Source organism: Chenopodium quinoa, unplaced genomic scaffold, assembly GCF_001683475.1.
Source record: "Chenopodium quinoa cultivar QQ74 unplaced genomic scaffold, ASM168347v1, whole genome shotgun sequence".
In the NCBI taxonomy this organism is placed as follows: domain Eukaryota; kingdom Viridiplantae; phylum Streptophyta; class Magnoliopsida; order Caryophyllales; family Amaranthaceae; genus Chenopodium; species Chenopodium quinoa.
Window position 1 is genome coordinate 1,270,688 of NW_018744821.1, and position 18,819 is coordinate 1,289,506.

The 18,819-nt window shown below is 38.1% G+C and overlaps 2 protein-coding genes across 2 annotated transcripts; both read right to left on the reverse strand.

Annotated features, from left to right (window-relative positions):
* Positions 1-10,099: 10,099 nt before the first annotated feature.
* LOC110704116 (protein FAR-RED IMPAIRED RESPONSE 1-like) lies at positions 10,100-12,208 on the reverse strand. Its single transcript, XM_021881894.1, has 2 exons — positions 12,098-12,208; positions 10,100-11,599 (listed from the first exon to the last, which is right to left on the reverse strand). Exons 1-2 carry the CDS (start codon positions 12,206-12,208, stop codon positions 10,100-10,102), a joined length of 1,611 nt encoding a protein of 536 aa, XP_021737586.1.
* A 2,070-nt stretch (positions 12,209-14,278) lies between these two features.
* Positions 14,279-18,819, reverse strand: LOC110704151 (probable LRR receptor-like serine/threonine-protein kinase At1g34110). The gene is made up of 2 exons (XM_021881932.1): positions 15,186-18,819; positions 14,279-14,861 (listed from the first exon to the last, which is right to left on the reverse strand). The coding sequence occupies exons 1-2, from the start codon at positions 18,033-18,035 to the stop codon at positions 14,475-14,477; spliced, it is 3,237 nt and encodes a 1,078-aa protein (XP_021737624.1). The 5' UTR covers positions 18,036-18,819; the 3' UTR covers positions 14,279-14,474.

The following is an 18,819-nucleotide window of genomic DNA, read 5'->3' on the forward strand; positions in this document are numbered from 1 at the left end:
ATCTCTCCTTTCTTTTCATGACATTATGTACTATTCTATACTCAGTAGCACATTTACCTCTGCATAGATGTACCTTTACAAATCTTATGTGCTTTCAATACGCTAGGACTAACAACATGCTAAAAAACCGGTTGCCCATGTTGTAGGACACCCAAGTCATCAAGTAACGAGGTAATCACATTTTTGTACGCATAATTCTAAATAGACTTTGTTTGTGGTACATTCTGGGGTTCTTGTTTGTACCATTGATGGTACAACGCTAAGTTATTGTAGTTAATTGGTAGTTAGTGGGACATATTTGTATATATATTAGACAGTGGTACAATATTTTGACATGTACATACATGAATGTACCACTTATTAAGTTATTCATGATATTTTACCTTTACTCATCTTTAACTTAAGGATTAAATAAGTTAATTTACTACTACAAATGCCTCACTAGGAAATGATTGTTAAATAAGTTAATTTACTACTACATAAGATGTCCAAACATTTGATCCTCAACCAAAAGAAATACATGACTTGCTTAAAGTAGAACCCAAATTAAAACAAGAGCTAGTACCCAAAGACAGCTTCAACTAGGATCACCTACACATCAAAGGTCCTTCCCGAACTGTTCGTGGTGCGACCCATCAAAAGCCAAGCCTGAAGCGAACCAGTGGGTGTTTATGTCAGGCTCCTCGTCTAAGCTGGTTGGGTCGTTGTTCAGTTGTGGTTGCTGCTGGGGTGGGATGTAAGTCCATGTTGGTGGTGGCGGCTTCCAATTTAAAAATATTTTTGTTAATATAACTAAAAAACGCCGTAATTAGTTAAAAGTAATAAGTTGTACGAACTATGTGAAGCTAATAGAGGACATTACCGAAAAACGGCATCCAAAACCATTCCCTCTGGCCTTGTTGATGTGTACGAGAAACTAGCAGTAAGTGCCCTTGGCCTCCAGAACACCAAAACTCCCCCTGGGTTGTTGTCTGGACCTGCTGCCTCAACTTCATAGTCACCTGGGATATCACCCAACAGCTCTGTCTTCGCATAGTGGTTGCCTACACGAGCTTCCAATATGATTTGTAAAATTGGGTTAAAATGATGATGCAGGGTTGTGAAGTTACGAACAAACGAAGGCCTTGTGCATCCTCTGGCATTCCAACACAAAGCGAACGAGCCAATCTGTATGGTAGTCTCGTAGCTACGGCTTGAGGCCAGATACTCTCCTGTGTAACTGACAAGGTGGTATCTCTTTCTGATAGGCAGAATTTGGTGGATCTTGGGCTTAATTGTGCAACCAGATATGTTGAGCCTCATGTGGGTATGTCCGTCAACGTTCTTCAATATGTGGAGCGTATCCGTGTATGACCCAACAAATATATTACGCCACATCATAGGGAAGGCATATATGGGTGCCTCGAATATGTTCAGAACGGGCTCCAAATCAATTGCTTCAGCCAATTCACAGGGTATCGTGCGTAACGAAGAAGAGGAATATAAGGCTTGGAGCAGCCAAAATATCAATACAACAGCTCCTTCATTATAGCAGCCCACTAAATCCTCTACTAGCGGTAAATGACCAAGTACAGGGCTACCGTCTTCGAGAAGCATGAATTGAGTTGGGGAGCTCATTCCTTGTAGCAGTCGTGCCCTCAAATTTTGGATAGGGTGGAAAGAACCACTCACTAAGTGGTCAGTTGTCTTGAAATAATTCACAAGATTTAAGTTCACCTCGTTGTATTCCCGCTCCGATTTCTGGAAGTACATTATGGGCGAATGTGGGTGGGGAACGACATGAACAAATGAAACAGGAAGTGGATGAAAGCTTTCCATTGTTGTGAAGAAAAGATGGAGAATTAATTACTTTAGAGAATTGGTTGGAGCCCTAGTACTCTCTTATTCTTCTAAATTCAAGTTCGTGGGAGGGAAAGGAAAATGAAAATGCAATTTTCAAAATTTGCCACCATTTACCGTGGTAAACCTAGTACAGTAGCCTCACTAGGTGCAGGACTAGGCCACAGAGATGTCTTGTCAAAAGAAGCACTAACTAGAAGAAGCTGGTATATGTATGTACCATTGCCCAACTGAGTAGTTTAGTGGTACATTTTGTAAAGTTAAATGTACCATTTAGTTAACCTTAAACCAAATGTACTTCAATGTTCAAATAAATGTGAAATTTGCACCATTAATAATATAAATGGTACATTGAAAAAGCCGAATGGATGGTTTTTTTCCAGATGGTACAAATAATGTAATTGAATATAGATGAAAAACCGACCAAAAAACAGAAGCCAGAACTAAAGAAAGTGTTCATAATAATTACCATCATCACAGTTAATCACATGTAATATAATTACAGTGCACAAAAAGCTAAACTTTGATTGAGTACTTAAAACAGAAGCCAAAACTAAACTAAGTGTTCAAAAGCAGCGTGATTAAACAAAGTGTTCATCTTCAAACATATCAAACCAGAGAAAGTGATACTAAGCCAATTACATAAGAAGAGTAAAGCATTGAAATGAGAAATTAGTTTTAAAAAAAAACATAAATATTTGACTTAGATCAGTTAACCCGTCAGTTGAGTTTTTCAATGGTTGAAGCCGAGTGTCCATACGCACCGGAGTTTGTGTGGGAAACCTCTTGAGACCACCTATCACGGACATGGTACGGCGCATATGGAGAAACATCCTTGGGGCTTTCGGGACTCCTTTTCCTTACTTGCCTTCCCCTACGCCTGGGCCTTTCAGGTGCCACGACCTGCACCGGCGGTTGGATTGCTCCCCCATCTTGCCCAGTAGGTCCATCAGCATCTGTGGTTCCTCGTCCAGTACCAGCTGCTTCTACTCCTGCACCAGACACCCTCTTCATAGCCACCGTCTTCGCTCCCCTGGTGGGTCTTCCTCTACCCCTACCCCTACCACCCAACCTTAGGGGACTTTTGTTCACACTTGTGCTCTGTGCAACATTGGTCTGTGCCCTTTCTTTGTTAATGTTTGCAATGGCTGCTGAAACATCATTCAACTGAACCTTCAAGCTGTTGCATATGAATTCATGGTGGTTTAACTGCTCTGTTAACATCTCCTCCTTCATTCTAAGGAACTGCAGCTCTGAATATTTGGGTTGATCTATTTGTGATTGTCCCATTGGCTCCTTTCCTTTTTTCTGTTTCACCATTTTTGGAACAAATAAAGAGGTTAATAATTCTGATTCTCAGAGAAAGATATTTTCGGAGAGAAGTTAATGAAATGGAGAGGAATGGAAGTTGAATAAATATTGGGAGGGGGACGTTGAATAAATAAATAGTGGGAGGAGGAAGTTATTCAGTTATAAGATCATGATGGGAGGGAGAAGTTGAATCGAATAAATAAATAGTGGGAGGAGGAAGTTATTCAGTTATAAGATCATGGGGTGACGTATAAACGCAACGCATAGGGCCTATGTATTTGGCATGCACAAAGGAAGGCAATTTGGAGTTTGGTGGTACATTTTTTCTTTTATTTTAGTATAGTGGTACATTTTGGTGTACTACTAAACATGTATAATGTACCATTAAAGTATAAGTTATTTGAATAATATTTTTTTATGTACTATTATGCAAGTAGTGGTACTTTTTGTCATCATATTTTTCACCTTTAGATTCCCATTATTTACAAAAATGCCATCTTATTTACAAAAATGCCAATCTATGTCACAATTAGGAACCTACAATTAGTAACATAACTTGGTACAATAGATAGAGTACTTCATTCTTACATAACTTGGTACAGCATTAACCCATTTGCATTACCGTACTACCCAAATTACTTGATTTACGATTTGAAATACAATAAAACTGCAATTATTAAAATTGTAAGACCGATCTTAACGATGTTTATGTTTTGGTGCTCCAACACCTCCACCCTACAAACTACGCCCCCGATGTTGTCCGATGGTCCGTCCTTAACAAGGTCGGAATCAACGGCCCATTCCCAGTAACCACAGTGTCGACATTTATAATACGGCCTTTTCGGGTTCATTTCGGACATCGAAATGCGGAATTCGACGAGGGTAGCATCTTCCCCGGAGCAGTTGCAGATTTTTTCAGAGATCCATGAGATGTCAGCAGATGCACAGGGTCGACGAATTACACGACTCCCCGAAGAGGCTGATGACATTGTTGACATAGCTTCTGGAGTACCACTTCGCAAGCTTCTAGCGTGAGATGGTGTATGAAAGGGAATGGTCGGAGCTTGGAATTAAGGGTGAAATATGACTTGGAATCCCTTTGGTAGAAGGAAGAAGTATGTATATAGGGGGGTAAATGATCAATACCACAAAGAGCGGGAAAGTTGTTCTTCTTTTGCGCCTGATTTTTACTGGAACCCTACATTTACCGAGCTCAAATTTGACTTTTACCATTCAGTACGGTACGGCACATACAGTGGGACATTTATCCCTTTCATATGTACCATTACATGGACAATTCCATTATATGGTATATTAAGTCAGAACGTTTATACCATAAACACCATATCGTACTTAATGGTACAATAGTAATCGTTAAATGTACCACTAATTAAGTGGTTATGGTTAGGGTCATTGAGATTAGGGTGAATACAACATGTTTAGGGTATTATTAAGAGTAACCGTTAAATGTACCACTAACCGTTAAATGCGTGTGAACAGGTCATTTCAGAAATCGTGATACATTTTCCGAAAAAAAATAAAAAATTAAATAACATGAGTCATACAAAAGGTCAAGGTACTGAAAAAGATATTGTACCGTTCAATGCATGGGAATCCCCTTAAGCTATGCAATGTATTGTTCACCACTTTTATTCTTAGTAGTACAACACACGCTAGTAACATATACCATTGAGCTTCCAGTGGTACATTTGTGCACGTAGTTGTACATTTATTAAGAATATTGGATTACGATTGACCTAAGTGTGTGTGAAAAATGTTTTCCAAAAAATTTATGATGAACCTTTAGAAATTCCACTGGGAAACAGAACAGCATTCAGTAGTACAAACTTTGACTCAATTAATGTAGACTAGACTTTGACCCACCCTTACCCTACTATAAATACACATCAAGTAGGGAGTGTACATACACAATCTCAAAAAGTATCAACAAAGAGAAACCAAACAAAAGAAGAACAAATATCCTTTCATCCCTTCCCTTTAAAAAAAAAAGGTATCAAAAAATGTCGAGCTCAAGTGACTCATCTGTGTACAGCGACTCCGAACTCGAGGAGTGCTCGGAGAAACCATACATTGCTCTTGTCCATGGCACCTTCAAGCTGCGTCAGACCGCGGCGGGCTTCAGGTGCCCTTTCTGCTTGGGCAAGAAGATCAGGTACTTCACGTATGTGTCTCTTCTCCAACATGCACACGGTATTGCTTAAGGCTCCGATAAGCGGCCAGTGAAGGTGAGGGCAGCACACTTGGCCCTGGAGAAGTTTTTGCAGGTCAACGAAAGCACCTTCAACCCCCCTTCCCCCTTAGTGTATGGGTTGGTGTTGTTGGATGCCGTCCTTGCTGCTGTTGTTCTTGGAGCCTTTTTTTAAAAAAAAATTATTTGTTTTTTCAGTTTTTTTATTAAGTAATGTAATGGTCCCTTATTAAATGGAATAAAAATTTGCATTTTTAACGTATTGCTACTACTGTTCCTATTTTAACACATTCAATCTTCAATACTTCTCAACCATGTTATCTTTACCAAAACACCACATATGGAGAAGAAATATGGTGGAATACTCAAGGTTTTTTTGTGCACTTCACGATTTAAAGCACACCAACTCACTACTCAAAGGGCCTACAATTTCTACCATTATATTAGACAGTGGTACAAAAAATCATATATTTTACACAATTAATACTTAAGTGGTACAATATAGAATCAAGTGGTACCCTAAATGTGTTTCCCTCTTAATGGTACCCTAAAAAAATATCGGTGTACCATATCGTACAGAATGGTACGATACTAACCGTTAAATGTACCACTTGTTAAGTGGTTATGGTTAGGCTCATTGAGATTAGGGTGAATACAACATGTTTAGGGTATTATTTAGAGACCTTATTTCCCCTAAACATGTTTATAGGAGTAGGGTATAACATCGAAGCACTAAAATTGGATTCCGATAAGCGACAAGCATAGGGTGCGTACTAGCTGAATAACTACCTACACAAGGGTTGATGGAAGTGTATGTTGTCTTACAAAGTAACTCAATACCAGGATAAGATAGTGATTTCGATTCGTATATGTTTCGATTTAAGGTAGACGTAACTCCATCCTCTACCAAACCACCAAGGACTCGTAACGCCATGATATATACTACATAAACCTCTAAACCATGGAATACTCAAGGTTTTTTTTGTGAACTTCACAATTTTAACCACACTAACTCACTACTCAAAGGGCCTGCAATTTCTACCATTTTATTAGACAGTGGTACAAAAAATCATATATTTTACACCATTAATACTGAAGTGGTACAATATAGAATCAAGTGGTACCCTAAACGTGTTTCCCTCTTAATGGTACCCTAACAAAATATCGGTGTACCGTATCGTACAGAATGGTACGATACTGACCGTTAAATATATCACTTGTTAAGTGGTTATGGTTAGGCTCATTGAGATTAAGGTGAATACAACATGTTTAGGGTATTATTTAGAGACCTTATTGCCCCTAAACATGTTTATAGGAGTAGGGTATAACATCGAAGCGCACTAAAATTGGATTCCGATAAGCAACAAGCATAGGGTGCGTACTAACTGAATAACTACCTACACAAGGGTTGATGGAAGTGTATGTTTTCTTACAAAGTTACACAATACAAGGATAAGATAGTGATTTCGATTCGTATATGTTTCGATTTAAGGTAGACGTAACTCCATCCTCTACCAAACCACCAAGGACTCGTAACGCCATAATATATACTACATAAACCTCTAAACCATTGAATACTCATGGTTTTTTTTGTGCACTTCACAATTTTAACCACACTAACTCACTACTCAAAGGGCCTGCAATTTCTACCATTTTATTAGACAGTGGTACAAAAAATCATATATTTTACACCATTAATACTGAAGTGGTACAATATAGAATCAAGTGGTACCCTAAACGTGTACCACTGGTTAATATAGAATTAGTGGGGTGAGAATGTGAGCTAAGTTTAAAAAAATATAGGAAGGGAACTAGTTTTGTGGGAGGGAAAAGTTAAATTTGAATATTTGATCCTATTTACCTTGTTACCGTGGTACTCCTACTACTGTAGGTGACGGCGTGACGCAATAGGTGCAGCACTAGGCCAGAGAACTGTCTTGTCAAAAGAAACACTAAATCGAATACAATGGTACATATATGTACCATTGACTAACTAACTGGTTTTATTTGTACCATTATATGGTCTTCATAGGTATCATTGTGACAAAGCTGAACTACCCAAGTGTGTACTCCCTCTTAATGTGAAGATCGAATTTCATTTGGTGGAACACACATACAAGTGCATTGAAGGACTCTCAGTGGTACAAATCATATGGTAACATGTACCACTATTAACAGGTTAATAACCATTTGCATTACAACGGTACCTTTACTAGTGTTAATGGCATCTATTGTGTAAAAACATATAAACTCGAATAGTAAAGGGATGATATATTGTACTAAGAGTTGATATATTAAGTCTATAATTGGATCAATACTACAAATAGTCTTTTTACTTTGTAAAGCATGTATTCCAAATGGTTGCCATTACAATTATGAAGATCCCTATAGACAATATATGAATTATGCGCGGTACCCGTATGATATACGACCAACGAATAATCACTACATGAGTAAAAGAACCGCTTTTATATATGATATAAGACATTTAAAATCTTATATCACTACATGAATGCTTTCCATACATTTTAAATGTCTTTCCTTTCTTTGTCTACTATAGAATCCTAATTCACGTTACGTACCGCTATGCCTGCAGCGGAAAAATCCTTTATTTGTTGTGGTAAATTATATAACTTAATTATACCACCTTGTTATGAACGATACATCTTGTTGTCGATTCTTTTTTTTTTTTTTTTTGAAAGAAGTTGTCGATTCTTATATCACTACATGACTGCTTTCCACATTTTAAATGCCTTTCATTTCTTGTCCTTCGAAATTTTAAGTGTCTTTCTTTTTTTGTCCAACTATGGAGTCCTACTTCAATCATGTTATTTTTGTTAGTCGCCATTGAATATATTGATATCATTAAACATAGAGTAGTACCCTTGGAACTACTAAGTGGTACTTTTATGTGTGCTCATTATAAGCAAAATAGATGCCAGTGGTACTTTTATGTGTACCAATTATATTCAAAATAGATGCCAGGGATACATTTTATATGCTACTAGTTGTGTTGTTAAATTGTACCAATTGATAAATTGTACCGTTGTTACAGAGCAGCGCAAATAATATAGTTATACATAGTAAAAAGTTTGAAAAGAATAGATTAATTGTGAATGGATCCAGATGTGCCAGGAGTGAGGCCTAGGAGAGAAGCAAACACTCCACCAGAGTGTCCTCCCCTAACCGTAGTAAAGTATCCTAACGACCCATCAAAATCCCTCATTTGTATTCCCCCGACAGATCGAATATACTCACTGGTTCCTAATGATATGCTGGTTGGGGTCTGACCAGCTTTCTTCCGAGCATCATTTTTCACCTTATTAGCAGCCCTTTCTTTTCCTTTTTTCTCTGTGCAGGACGGGTATCTAACACTTGTAGTGCGATGTGCTTTCTTCTTGGGTAAGGGTGGATCCTTAATCCTACCTGGGGCAGATCCTTCGTAGCTTCCTTGGAATCCACTAACTAGAGTAGTGTTGTTATTATGAATTCCTGATGCCACTGTCATTGGTGTGTTTGTCCCCTCAGGCCCCTTGTTCTGTGCCACAGAAGACGACGTTCGGGCAACTCCATATACACCTTCATCCTCACCAGGACCATTCTCATTCCCTCCTGTAAGCTGCCTTTTTGCAACCATTGCTAGAACTTCATCCACTCTCAGATCCATAAGCTGCAACATCTCTTTGACAGCCTGCACTGCCTCCTTACAAATGGAAGCCTTAGAGAAAATAGGTTCGTACGTCCCCATAAGATTGTGATAATTCCTCACTTCATCACTAGTCAATGGATCATGGTAAGCAACTTTTACTCGTGTGTGTTTCCGTTGTACGTCCTTCCTCCAACGATGGAGTACATACTTCTCAGGAACAACAGTTACTCCATTAAGGTCATACACAAGAATCATATGTCGACAAATGATCCCATGACACTTAAAGTGTTTACAGTCACATGCAACTTCATACATACTACTATCATATACAACCCGGTAGCATCTACGAATCTTTGTCACTTCATCCTTCTTCGCATTTTTAGGCTTGATTCAAACACGGTCTTCGATAATAAACTCAATTAGATTAGTACCAATTTCATACTGATCTAGGGGACGAACATACAACATCTTCTTGCACTGTCCCTGCACTTCTTTGAATTTTGCATCCGTATAGCATTTTTGAAACAACACCTCCGCTGGGAAGTCAGTCACTAAATGCCTCACATACCGTTGTGTGTTCGAGTCTGCCATTCTTTCGGCCTCGGCCCTAACTGTCATAGCATCGCAATACCGAATAACAAACTGAGACAACGTTGTCTGCTTGTCAACATACCCTTTAAAAAAATGATTGAAACTCTCTGAACGTTGAGTCGTTTTCATCCCAGCCCAGAATAAATGTTTCAAATACGTGGGAATCCACATTACTCGTTCCTCATAGAGCCCCATTCAATATAACTGCAATTATTAGTTTCATTCAATATACACTAGTTTACGACAAATACTAAGTGACACAAACAAAGACAGCTACAAAAGCTTATGCTACCTGTACGTACTAATTGCAGTGGTACATTAAAATTGTTAGTGGAAAAACAAAAATAACCATTGGAACAATGCTACTACTTAGTGGTACATAACGCACAGACCAATATATTTACTCAAATATTCAGATCATCAACACCCCAAAAACACATACAAAATCATGAGTAACTTTACTAAGAAACGATAAAGTATAAACCATTGAGTGGAAGAAACTAACCCTCTAGCCAAGCATTGTCTTGTAGCTCGTAATGCTGAATTGCATCACACCATCGAGCTTCAAATTCATCAGCATCTAAACTACCGTATATGAGGCTATCAAAGTCACCCTTTAAAACTTCGTAATCATCATCACGCTTCACATACTTACCAAATTTCTGCAGGATGTGCCATATGCACCACCTATGGGTCGTTTCAGCCATTGTACAATGCACAGCTTTCCTAATTGCCGGATCTTGATCCGTCAGAATAGATGTAGGGGCTTTACCGCCCATACAATGCAGCCATGTCCTCATCACCCATTCATACGTTTCTGCTGTCTCTCGAGAGATCAATGCACAACCAAACAATATACTTTGTCCGTGGTGATTCACACCAAGAAATACAGCAAAGGGCAAATGGAATTTGTTAGTCAAGTACGTACTATCAAAACAGACAACATCGCCAAACTCCTCATAGGCAGCTCTGCTCCTCGCATCCACCCATACAACATCTTGTAAGGAACCATCCTTCCCAAACCTACACGGATGGAAAAAATTTTGATTATCTGCACTCATTTTGTTGAAGTACTCAATCATCCCATTTGCATCACCCTCGGTAAGCTCCAGCCTATTTTTCTCCTCCTCAGCCACCGCATTCGTCAAGTCTTTTTGAGTAAAAGTCAACTGATCTACTCCATTCACCTGCCTACCAAAACAACCGTACATCTGGGAAACCTTCACCCTTGACTTCTTTGCAGAAACCACCTGTTTCACCAAGTGCTTATGTTTGGTAACCAAATCGTGCTTCCTGTACATGGAAACATCCTTAGACTTTCCCGGTGTAACTGGATGACCAGTGTGCTCCAACTTCACCCTACGAACAACCCAATTCCCTTCTGCATTAACACTTGAATACAACTCAACCTCACATCCACACTTTTTTGTTTTCCTTTGTACAACTGTCTCCTCGTCCTGAATCAAACCTTCCTTCAGTGGATCAACTTTACGCTTCCTAGAAGGTCTTCCGTAGCAGTCACAGGTCCACTTAGCATTCCTCCGCTGCTTACAACACTTTCCAGTACCCAATTCCTTCTTCACCTTCACCCATCCAGAAGCAGCCCTCACTATTCCAAACCCCTTTTGCCTAGCACAGCTCCAGAAGTAAGTATCTAACTCATCCCAACTACCAAATACCATGCCCAAAATTGGGGGTGGTATTTCCTCTTCAACACTGAACACAGTTTGCACCATTTGCCTGCCCTTCTTTGGTGTTGTGAACCCTTCACCATCAACTACGTTTTCACCATGAACTGACTCATAATCTGACCCCAGATTTTCTCCACCATGAACTGACTCATAATCTGACCCCTGATTTTCTCCATTATATCCTTCTCCCATTTCATTCTCCTCCTCCTCCTGCTCATCCCATTCTGTAAATCCATCCTCACTCCCTAACCCCTCATCATACACATATACATCATCCTCACTATCATCTCCAACTGTCTCAAAACCAACCTACAACACATATACATCCACATCTCATTGTAGTGGATCATTATAGAACCAAACAAGACAATATAACCAACAAAATTATCATGCATTCTGCCCATATTCGAAATCACACAACCCACAAAACCAAAATTTTAGAACAAATGCCATCACAAAATACATAAAAAAGGAAAAATCAACATTAATATACATCTACTCCATCAATTAAAACTACATTAGCCTACCATCAATTGCAAACAACAACAACAAAAACGATTACAATTGAAAAACAAACTAACCCCTACTCCAAATTCATTACCCACATTACAATATACACAATACTTACTTAGTTAAATACTACCCCTACCAATAACCCCCAGCATGATTACTCAATTTCAAAATACTCAATACAAACCCTAACCTCTCCTTACCCAAGCTTTACTTTTTAAATTTCACAATTGCATTCATTCATTACCCCATTCTCGCTAATAAACTAACAACAACGCTTTAGAATACATAACTTACCATCTCAAAGTCGAATCTCAGCTCCCTTGCGCAACCATGCCCATCTTCTCCATCTTCCCGAATGGCTTCCGCTAGATCGACACCCAAAATATCTTCTACCCTATTTCTCATTCTACTAATCCACTGCTGCACTTACGAATTCACAATTTGACAAAAAAAAATTTGGCTTGCTGAGCTACATTCTTCGTCTCCATTGATGAAGAGCTTCCATTTTTTTTTTTAATAAAATTAACTGACATGCAAGTCATTTTTACCTTAGTGAAAATGTTTTCCCGCTTCTTCTTTTCACTCCCCGTTACACTTCAGTTGTCCCGTTATACTAATGGCCCACTTGCATGATATAAAGTTACAGCTAATTGCAAAATTGTCATCCTATATGTTCCTTCACCCATAGGTGCTATGCGCCAAGACTTAACCGTTCGTAAGTACATATCTAGATTGCCTAATGTACAAAGTAAAGAAATCATGCTTTGATGTACTTCCTCTTTGAATTTTGTAACAATTTGATTGACAAACTTGCTAATGATAGTTAACAATTTTAAATTATAATTATAATTAGTATTTATTATAAAAAGTTGATATTATGAATATATATACTCCTATTGGATGCTTTGATTGGTATGGAAAGAAATTGACTCATTTTGTTCTTTTACATGTCTCGTATGTCTTTTTAAGGTGTACAATTTATCTACTCGTTTTCTATTTTAGAAAATTCACACTTTTGAATTAAGTTGTACACTAATTTATCCATTTTCCTCATAACTTATTCATTTACATAAAATCTTATGAAAGATCAAGAACATGAGGCAAGTAAATAGAGACGCATAGAGTAGCGATAGGATAGCTTGATTGGTCCACCTTGAAAAATAAAGGTGGGGGTTTAGTTGTATCTACATGACTACATAGTCATGGCTTGCTAGATTGTCTCACGTTCAGTTGCCGGCCAGCTAGCTGATCAAACAAAATCATGCTAGAACCAACTTTTGTCCTAGTGCAAGTCACTGTTTTAAAGTTGACACTTATTTGCATATAATAATAATAATTGTGGTTCCTAAATAATTTATATAGAGTGCTAAAAGCCTAAAATGGTAAAAGTTGCACTAGATTCTTGAAGAGTGGAAGGGTCAATTTATTTGGGATTTTGGTAGTGAGAATAATTTGGGAACTGGAATAGGGATTTAGAGTGTAAAATGTCGACTAGAAATCAACTAGTTTTATTGACAATTCTTTGTTTAATAACGGAGATAATATTGGTAATTAGGAGATGAAGATGTGAATTGATGTTTCCAAATTACAAATTGGAATGTCTTTAAATCCCTGGAGATATTCCAATGGTAAGGACTTAAAAATGTCGGTTTATCAATTAAAATTAAAGGTTGAAGGTTCGATTCTTATCTAATTTCTAATCTCTCTTTAAATTAGGTAATATCATAATACACTAGCAAATGAATGTTTGAGAAGGTTGTGAATGAATATAAGAGGCTTTTTAATCACTTGGTAATAATAAATTTATAATGAAATTTATGAAGAAAAAATATAGAATTGATCCATTCTTTTGACATAAAAGTAGTCAAAGGGGGAAATGGAGTCAAGTGAAACATGATCATGATAATGATAGTTTTAGGCTTTAGGGGACCATTTGGAAAGTCATGTGAACAATAAGCCTTAAGCGTGGTTTGTTCTTAATTGTCTCCTAAGCTCCAACACAAGACCCTCATATTACTACATACATAAATTACATACACATTATATTATGTCATTATGTGCACTTTTCCTTTGCAATTCTTCATTCCCTCTAGAAACTTTTAATCAATAATAGAGTATATGCAAAGTAGATGTCAAGATACTCATGCTTGTAAAGTTTACAAACAGCGACCTGTGATCACAAAAACGCTAACTCTAATCATGGTACGACAATTAATACCTATCCTTTATAGTACCTATATATATTTACGATGAATTTTCATCTAGATTAGAATTAATTTGATTCCCCTAGTTAGAGAAAATGTCTCTTCAAAGAAATTATTCTAGCCAAGAAAGCTATCTCTTCGTCTCTAAATGTTGTTCCTACTTTGACTTTCCTGTAATAACATTATATTTTGTTATAAAAAGATAACCGGATGCAGGATGCTTGTTCACATTCAAAAGTGTTGATGAATAGGAAGCTTAAATGGAGAGAAATAGAATTTAGAGCAAAAGGAATTGAACACATTGATAGTTCCTACAAAGCTGTACAATCATGACTAAGGTTTTCTTATCTTGGCTAATGTGGTAAATAACATGAAATGGTAAAATATAACCACATTTTTCTAAAATAACTACAATAAGGAATTTAAAGAAAGAGACTACAAAGAGATTTAACAAAGAAAAAAAAAAATTAGCTCTGAGTTGAAGGCTGTTTTATTAGAGGTTGAGAAGTTTTTCCTAATTCTTCAGGAGTTGTTTTCACCTCCATGAGCAAGGCTACTACTTCCTTCATGGTTGGCCTCTCTGACGGTGCCGAGTTCACACAAAACATGGCTATCCCAAGAGTCTGAAGCATCTCTTGCACCATTTGGTCTGGTAGTCCCTGCAGTTTCGCGTCTAATACTGATACTGCTGGTTCAAAGCTTCCCATTTTCTTCTTCACCCATTCAACTATATGTTGTCCATCTCCCATCAGCTGGTTTTCGATTGCATTGCGTCCGCTTAGGATTTCCAGCAGGACTACTCCATAACTGTATACATCGCTCTTTTCTGTTATGTTCATTGTGTAACCATACTCTGCAACATGTATACAGATTGTCAGACTTAACTGTTATAACATGCTAAAACTCAGTAGTAAAATTATGACAGTATTATGAATAATAATGTTGTAAATCTTTTCCTCAGTGTCTGCACCACTGAATCTGTGGCCTTAAATAACGACTTCAAATAATGTGACAACAAGGTTTGCTCCATCAATCGAAACATTGAAAATAAAACACATGTAACAGATAATTTTATAAGCAAGCATTATACAGTAACATAATTCTATGCATTTCCTGTTAAATAATTAGAGAATTATCAGTAATTTAAGATGAAAAAACTTGCCTGGAGCAATATATCCATAAGATCCAGCAACTTTGGAAATGGCATGATGATAAGTAGCAGAATGCATGAGCTTAGCCAACCCGAAATCAGCGAGGTAAGCTTCATGCTTTGCATCAAGAAATATGTTATTGCACTTGACATCTCTGTGGATGATCGAAGGCACGCAATCGTGATGAAGATAGGCAAGACCTTGAGCTGATCCAACAGCAATTTTGTACCTTGTTTCCCAGTCCAAGTTCCTGTTATTCTGTAACAACTGCTGCAAATTCCCATTTGGTACAAAATTGTAAAGCAGTAGCTTTATACTTCTATTTGAACAATAACCTAAGAGCTTTACAATGTTTCGATGTCGAATATGACCAAGAATCTGAATTTCTGCAGTGAAAGAATCAATTACTTCATCTTCTTTCTTTGTTTTCCACAATTTTTTGACAGCAATCAGCTCTCCTGAGGGCATGTCTGCCTTATAAACAACACCTGAACACCCTTTTCCAATGATGTTTTCGTCTTTCAAGCAGTCTAGTATGTTGTCGATTGTGAACCCGAACTTTTGGAAAGGAATGAAAGTCCAAGGATAGGAGAAATCATCAGAACCAGCAGCAGCAGCACAGTTTCCACCTGTTTTTTCGACTATGTACCTGCGGTTTCGCATAACAACTATCCATGAAATTGCAAGTGCAATTGTAACTGATGCAAGGATCACAAATATCAGAGCAACTGTCTTGGCAGATTTTAGCTCGGTTTTCCTGAAGAAGCTCGAAGAACATGTGGAGCCATCAAGGGATTGGCAGAGGTTATTGTTCTCAAAGAAGGAATTTGGACTTAAGATTTTGAAAAATGGGGTGACAGGAATTGGACCTGCAAAGTTGTTGCCGGAGATATTCAAGGAAGTGAGGCTTGTCAGTAAACCAAGAATAGCGAGTTTACCCGAAAGCATGTTGTGAGAAAGATCAAGAGACTGCAGTTGTGTCAAACTAGATATTGGCTCAGGAATTTCACCACTTAAAGAATTATGACTCAAGTCCAAGCTGATGGATAAGCTTGTCAAATAGCCGATTTCAGGTGGGATTGCTCCTGAGAAGTTATTGAAGCTCAAATCAAGTAGTGTAAGCTTCTGCAAGTTTCTGATGGATTTCGGAATTTGCCCTGATAACAAATTTTTGTTAAGGATGAGTTTATCCAGGTAGCTGAAATTCCCAAAACTCTGAGGAATTTGCCCTGTAAAGCTGTTTCGACTTAGATCAAGCTGCTCGAGATTTACTAGCTCTCCCAACTCTGCCGGGATCTCTCCTGTCAGATGATTATTGTGCAAATCAAGCAGCTCGAGCACAGTAATATTACCTATCTCATGAGGAATACCACCTGAAAAACGATTCATGTATAAGTCAAGAAATACAAGATTCTGCAACTGTCCTATCTCTTTCGGAATCTGTCCAGACAGCTGGTTTTCTCCAAGCCTCAATCTCACCAAAGACTGACAATTCGCAACACCTCGAGACAAGCCACCAGTCAATGAATTCCCAAGCAACATTAGCTTACTGAGCTTCTTTAGCCTGAAAATTTCCTCTGGAATCAAACCAGTGAGCTTATTCCTCGAAAGATCAAGCGTGTAAAGTTCACTGCAATTCCCAAACTCAGCAGGAATAGTCCCAGACACCGAGTTCCCCCACAGGAAGAAGCTCTGCAAGTACTTCAGATCACCTATCTGTGGAGGAATCGAGCCTGACAGTTGATTTTTATCCAACTGCAGAGTAGTCAGACTAGTACAGTTGCTCATCTCCGAGGGAATAGAACCTGTGAGTGCATTATCAGACAGATGAAGCTGCTGTAACAGTACTAGCTTCCCCAATTCACCAGGAATCTCCCCTGACAGATTGTTAGCCGATAAATCAAGCACAACCAACGCCGAACAGTTGGATATCTCAGCTGGTATACTGCCCGTCAGAGAATTTCCCCACAGAAGTAAGCTAGTCAGCTTCCTAAGCCTTCCCAACTGAGGAGGAATCGCACCCGTCATCTTATTCATATGCAAGTACAAATTCGTAAGCTGAGAACACGAACCGAGTTCAGGAGGAATCGACCCTGAAATTTCGGTGTCATACACTGCAAGTGTCTCTAACTTAACAAGATTCCCAAATGCAGAGGGCAAAAAACCTGATAAACCAGTAGCAGCAACCCCAAATGTAGTCAGATTACTAAGTAAACCCAACTGATGAGGAATCTCCCCTGTCAAATACGGGTTACCCCCAAGCCGAAACTGCTGAAGAGACACCAATGAACCCAACTGAGAAGGTATTGACCCATTTAAAAGATTATCTTGGAGAGAAAGTACTTCCAAAGAGGTAAGGTTTGAAAGCGAAGACGGTATTCTGCCAGAAAGCCTGTTAGCATTCAAGTACAGATATTGCAAATTAGAGAGTTTCCCAAGCTCTCTAGGAATCTCCCCTGAGAGGTTATTCTCAGATAAGTCGAGCAGACGGAGGTGACCGAATAGGCCGAAAGACGGTGGAATGAATCCTGATATGTTGGTAGTGGAAAGGTTCAGAAGTTGTAATGATGCAAGTGAAGAAAGTTGAGAAGGAAGAGATGAAAGATTAAGGAAAATATTTGGAAGTGAAAGAGAAATGACAGTTTGTTGGGGTGAACATGTAATGCCTTCCCATGAACATGGAGTTTCAGAGGAAGGATTCCATGTTGATAATACTGAAGATGATGATTTTGAAACAGGGTCTGCTGATGATAACAGAGAAAGTAATGTTTTTCCATCTGATGATAAACTTGAAACTGAGACTACCCAAATCATAGAAATCATCATAATATTATGGAATAATGTTGATAATAATGTCATATGTTTGGATGTCTTCATTTAATTGTTGTTCTTGTTTTTTTTTTTTTTTCTTTTTAAAAAAAAAAAATGGAATGAAATGGTGGGGGTTGGAATTAAAGGTTTTAAGTGGTGGTTGCGACGGCGGTGGTGGTGGTGACAATGATGGTCAATGGTTGTGATTAGATATGAAGGAGACAAAGTTTATCTCTTTCATGCTTAAATTTTACACAAATGTTGTGTAGTTGAGGTAAGTGCATGTGCAAATGCTACTTCTAACTAATACTTCACTCTACTTACCAATATCAAAACTAATAAAAAGGGGTCGAACTTACTTCTGCTGAACTTATTTTTTCTATACTTTACCGTGATACTGTTCATCAATTATTACAAGAAAAGACGAAGCAAAGGTTTCTTACCGGAAACAGTGCCGCCGGAGTTTGGTGTGGAGTTGTTGGATTCTTGAAGGGAGGAGAGAGAGAAAAAAAAAAAGGGAGTGTTTGGTAATAGAGAAGGTAGGGTGGCTAGGGAGTCACAAGGTTGTATGCTCAAGGCATAGTTTAAGAGTATACTACAGTATAGTTTTATTGGGAGCCAAAAATAAGGGAGAAAATGAGGAGGATATTGGATGGTTTGAATAAAAAAATGTTATTCAAGTGCCGTGATATCGGCGCCACAAGAGTGTTGCTTTTTTGGGTTTTTGTTTGTTCTTAATGACCCTTTATATTATTAGTAGTTAATAAACTGTAATTAATAGTTTAATTATTTTTGGTTTAGGAAAATTTGGGGAACAGGACAAAACTGCCCTTCTTGTCAGAGTGGAAGA

Bases quoted from the DNA above. Each gene is read 5' to 3' on its own strand.
- LOC110704116 (XM_021881894.1), bottom strand. From the start codon at position 12,208: ATGAGAAATAGGGTAGAAGATATTTTGGGTGTCGATCTAGCGGAAGCC. The intron at 11,600-12,097 runs GTAAGTTATGTA...TATGTGTTGTAG, and splicing joins TGAGATTCGACTTTGAGATG to GTTGGTTTTGAGACAGTTGG.
- LOC110704151 (XM_021881932.1), bottom strand. From the start codon at position 18,035: ATGAAGACATCCAAACATATGACATTATTATCAACATTATTCCATAAT. The intron at 14,862-15,185 runs GGATATATTGCT...ATACATGTTGCA, and splicing joins CCAAAGTTGCTGGATCTTAT to GAGTATGGTTACACAATGAA.